Source organism: Aplysia californica, unplaced genomic scaffold (assembly GCF_000002075.1).
Source record: "Aplysia californica isolate F4 #8 unplaced genomic scaffold, AplCal3.0 scaffold00082, whole genome shotgun sequence".
Taxonomy (NCBI): domain Eukaryota; kingdom Metazoa; phylum Mollusca; class Gastropoda; order Aplysiida; family Aplysiidae; genus Aplysia; species Aplysia californica.
In genome coordinates, this window is record NW_004797352.1 from 236,752 (window position 1) to 241,338 (window position 4,587).

Sequence of the window (4,587 nt, forward strand, 5' to 3'; positions counted from 1 at the left end):
TAAGTGTTTTACGGCGCTCTCAACTGCATACGATCATATGAGCGCGCAGGACACATTAAACATTTTCAGTTGGTAGGAAATTTTGAATTTTGACCGTGTGACGGCCGAAGCCTAGTTTTATTGATGTTGGACCACCATCTTTAGCGAGCGGTACTTGCACCCGGGACCTTCGACATTTTTCGCTTTTGTCCGAGAACGCTAGGTGTAGGTCTTTCCTACCACAAGATCAAGGGTGTGGCTGAAAGACAGCAGTGAAAAGGGCCAGTGAGTAGCAATTGGAAAGGCTGCAGAAAGAGTCAGGAGCCCAGAGGAGAGGGCGAAGGAGGTGAGGGGGTGAGAGCAGAAAGTGGATTCGAAAGCAGACGACAGAACATTGCTAGAGAGCAGGAAAGCAGGAGAAAGTAGACAATTTTAGAGAAGAAAATTTTCCGTTGCTATCCGGATTCGAACCCGGGACCTATTGAATGAGAGGCGTACACCTTAACCTCTAAACCACTAGAGCCCCCTCAGAATAACTACTAGAATCTAGTTTCCCACAACTACATTGTTGAGCAGGAGAGGCAGCGTTAATGGCACTATAAACAACCAAAACAAAAGGGGTCTCATAATTATGATCAATGCACACTTCTCTCTCTCTCTCTCTCTCTCTCTCTCTCTCTCTCACAAACCCATATAAACAAACACACACAAACAATATACAAACAAAAGAGTAAAACACGTTAACCCAGATCTCTCTCTCTCTCTCTCTCTCTCTCTCTCTCTCTCTCTCACACACACACACACACACACACACACACACACACATTCTTCTACCCACTATCAAGGACAGCACAAAATTCCCTCAAACAAAGCCCCCCCCGCCCTCTCCCCTACCTCCACCCCGGGGAGGGTTTAAATCACTCACCTCGATAAAGTTGGCGAGCAGCGCACAGCTGAGCTCCTGCTCCACGATGTCTTTGTTGCTCTGGTTGTTGAAGCAGCAGCAGATGAGGCTGGGGAAGAGTACGGCCACCAGGCGCGGGTCGCTGAAGTACTGGAAGGGCAGGGCGCACACCTGTTGGAGGACAGTCGGGGGCTGCCCGGACTGGATGATCACCTGGGGACACAAACAAGGGTTTTGTTTTATTTCTTGTTGTTTTGTTTGGTTTTTGGGGGTGGTTGTTGTTTTTTCTTACCCACTTCCCAATTTTACGTCTGATTTTGTAAACAACGAAGAAGGTGAGTTAAAATAATAATAATTGTTAAGCTTCGAGCACCCCCCCCCCCCCCTTCTTTTTTTTCTTCCCGGAAACAGGAAACTTGTGTTTTTAATAGATGATGATGATGATAATAATAATGATGATGATGATGATGATGATGATGGTGATGGTGATGGTGATGACGATGACAACGAAATTGTTAAAACCGATGTGCAGGATATTTCTTCGTTCGGAGCCTATTCTGGATTCTCTTTTCTTCTTCCCCCCCCCACCCCCCCCCCCTTTCCGCAGACTGTCCGCATGGACAGGACATAAAGATAAATTGTTTAGACTGAGTACAGGATTGTGCTTAATTGGTGACTTTCATGCCTATATTAGACGCAATTGAGATCATTTAGGAGGGGGTCTGTATCTTAGATTTAGTGTTAGTAAGTGTTTTACGACACTTGCAACACAATAAGGTTTTTATTGTAAGTGCCGAAGATTAGAGGTGTTACAATAGAGAAACAAACACAAAAAGGAAGGAGGGGGAGACAAAGACGATAAATGTTTGAAAGGAAAAAAGAAGCAAACCACATCAGAGCACCTGCCAACCACCCACCCGGCCAGTCTGGGCTACCCCAAGCTTAGTGGTGGGATACAACATTCCAGCTGCCAGACGGACACACGCACGTTTAATGTTATTTTAAAAAAGGCTTCAACGACTTGGAACTCAAAACTCACTTCTGCTGCTGTTCGTTTGTATGCGTAAAAAGAAGCACACCGATACGTCACATTTAGTGCAGGGTAAAAGTAAGATAGAAACAACCGAGAAAAATAAAAGACGTAGGACCTACCACTGCCAGAGAGAGGGAGACAGGGAGACAGAGAGAGAGAGAGAGAGAGAGAGAGAGAGAGAGAGAGAGAGAGAGAGAGAAAGAGAGAGAGAGAGACAGACAGACAGACAGACAGAGAGAGAAGAGAGACAGAAAGAGGGGGTACAGTGTTGAGGGAGGGACAGCATAGACATCACAGGGACACAACCTCACGTCGCGTAATTATGTTTATATGTTCAGAAATGAAACAATCAGGCGACGGGTAGTCGTACACGAGCGAGAAGAACAAAATGAGCAACAATATGGAATTTGTTTTCTGTCCTAGAAACAGGACCGTTTTCATTTTCGGGATGAACCAAAACATATGTAGCAATGTGAGGCTCTTCATTACCACTAATAAACAGGACAGACATTAGGAAAGTTTTTTGGGGAAGAAATCTAACATAAACATTCCATAGGTGTTCATTTTAACTCGAAAACTTTTCTCACATGCGGATGCCCCACCGAAAATCTAAAAGTAAAAAGTTTTATAAGGACGGCTCGGTTCTGGCAAAAAGAGCCAACTGCTGTAGGTTGCGTGAGAGCTTGTGACACGCGGGTGTCATGCTGGGCATGAGTCCGTTATCAGAGCCGAGAAGGCGCAGCTCAGGAGGCCGGAGAACAAGGGAAGGCATCATTACGCCACAGGGGCACCGCCAGTCGATGACAAGACTTCACGCCCACTCGCCCTATCGAGATGGGACCCCGCAGGAGGAGACGGGGGATAAACAAATTCTCCACACCCTTGCGTTTATGTTCCAACAACCACAAATCACATTTCTCTACCCTCGCTTTCCACGGCTCCTGCCGTTCGTACATTCGCATCACTCTTATTCTTTCTGCAATCCTCGAGTCTGCCAGTCTCTTCGGTGTCTCTTAACACTGACGGTTCCTACACGTTGTTCCCTTTTGGTTAGCTGATTTTTTTTTTTTACTTCACCCATAGAACTATTGACCACCCACGCACGGTAGCTGGTGTATTTCCTTTATTATTCACTGGCACCCCCTTTCCCAAGAAAGATAACGCAAACGGAACTGAACCCATTTCGTGATATCCAGTCATAATAAAAGTTTACATAAGCGACTGCCAAGAATAACGCACGACACACCAACGAGAAGATCCATGGTACATCACAGTGACGGAAGGGGCAACATCTCTACGAGAAAGATATAACGCACACACATTTTTATTTTGCTTAAGTAGAGGTTTTACAGCGCCTGCAAATGCATAAGGTCATATGAGCGCCAAGGGGTGGATGTCAACCGGGAAGTCCTTACAGACAATTTTTTATCGTCACAAGTATTTTACAAGTGGACAATAAATTCAGAGCACCACCATCTCTGCACGTTCGTTTGACCACCGGGCTAAAAACCCGTAGGCTCTAGTATGAGTTAATGAGACCAAACGTCTACAAGAGAGAGAAGAAAATACATTTAATTTGTACAAAAGGCAGAAAACATAGAAGTGTCTGTCAACGATGATTTACACCCCTATTTCAGACAGAAAGAGCAGGAGGGATGTATTGAAGTAGGACTAACCAGTAATGCCCTCAAACCACTCGCTCTCTTATCAGCCAAACGTCCTTGTCCAACTGATCACAAAGACAGATCGTATTTTCGGTCCGGGCCCATTTCATAAATGAGGCAGGAAACCTTTTTTAACTCCCAAAACAAAACTAAACAAACACACACAAAAAAACAACAAAATAAAACTAAAATATGCCTGATAAACTTCTGTAATGAACCACGTTGACACATAGTGCGTAAACGTCCCTCTATGGAGCAAACAAAAAAATGAATAAAAATGAACAAACACAAATACAAAGAAATCAATCCGTGACACCCATCCAAATAACAGAAACATAAAACTATCGCACATAAACATTATTATGATATTTGGCTAATGTAACAATATTACAGGACACTTCATATGTGCTCTTACTCCAAAATAGCTCTGGTTACAATTTAAAAAGCTTTGTTGGTTTTGAAAGCCAATTCTTTATGAAACACAGCCCGTACAAAATAATTCAGACAGACAATCCAAAGTTTGCTGAGATTTTGGAGATTTGGAGAGGGGGTTGAGTTATGTAGAGGCCAGAAATGGGCTTCTGAATTCTACATGCCAGTTTACAATGTTCATGGGAGTACATTAATTTTGTCTCTCCATCTTTCCATCTCTCTCTCTCTCTCTCTCTCTCTCTCTCAATCCCTCTCTCTCAATCTCTTTCTGTCTCTGTCTCTGTTTCTCTCATTGGTAAGGTGAAACCTTTCACACATGGAACTGATCAGTCCACGTAGGCCGGGGCAATAAAGCTCTCTGTGTATGACCGCAAACATGCAGGCAACGTAATAATCCAGTTAGAACAAAAACGATAACAAAACTACAGGAATAAAGGGGGCAAATAAAAACGCATTACACAGCCTCTGTCCCGCCGATTTACGAAGTGAAACGCTGAAAATGAATGAGAAGGTGGCAAAGAATTAAGTGTTTCCATTTCGTATGTTGCTTCCCCCCCCCCCCCCCCCCCCCCCCC

The 4,587-nt window shown here is 44.2% G+C and overlaps 1 protein-coding gene across 1 annotated transcript in view; it reads right to left on the bottom strand.

Moving 5' to 3' along the window:
• The window catches only part of LOC101854155 (S phase cyclin A-associated protein in the endoplasmic reticulum), a gene marked incomplete at its 5' end in the record, with an annotated part of 113,801 nt that overhangs the window by 19,205 nt on the left and 90,009 nt on the right, over window positions 1–4,587 (bottom strand). The window contains 1 exon segment of the mRNA XM_013080344.2: window positions 905–1,096. Within this exon segment, the coding sequence (XP_012935798.1) occupies window positions 905–1,096 (192 nt within the window).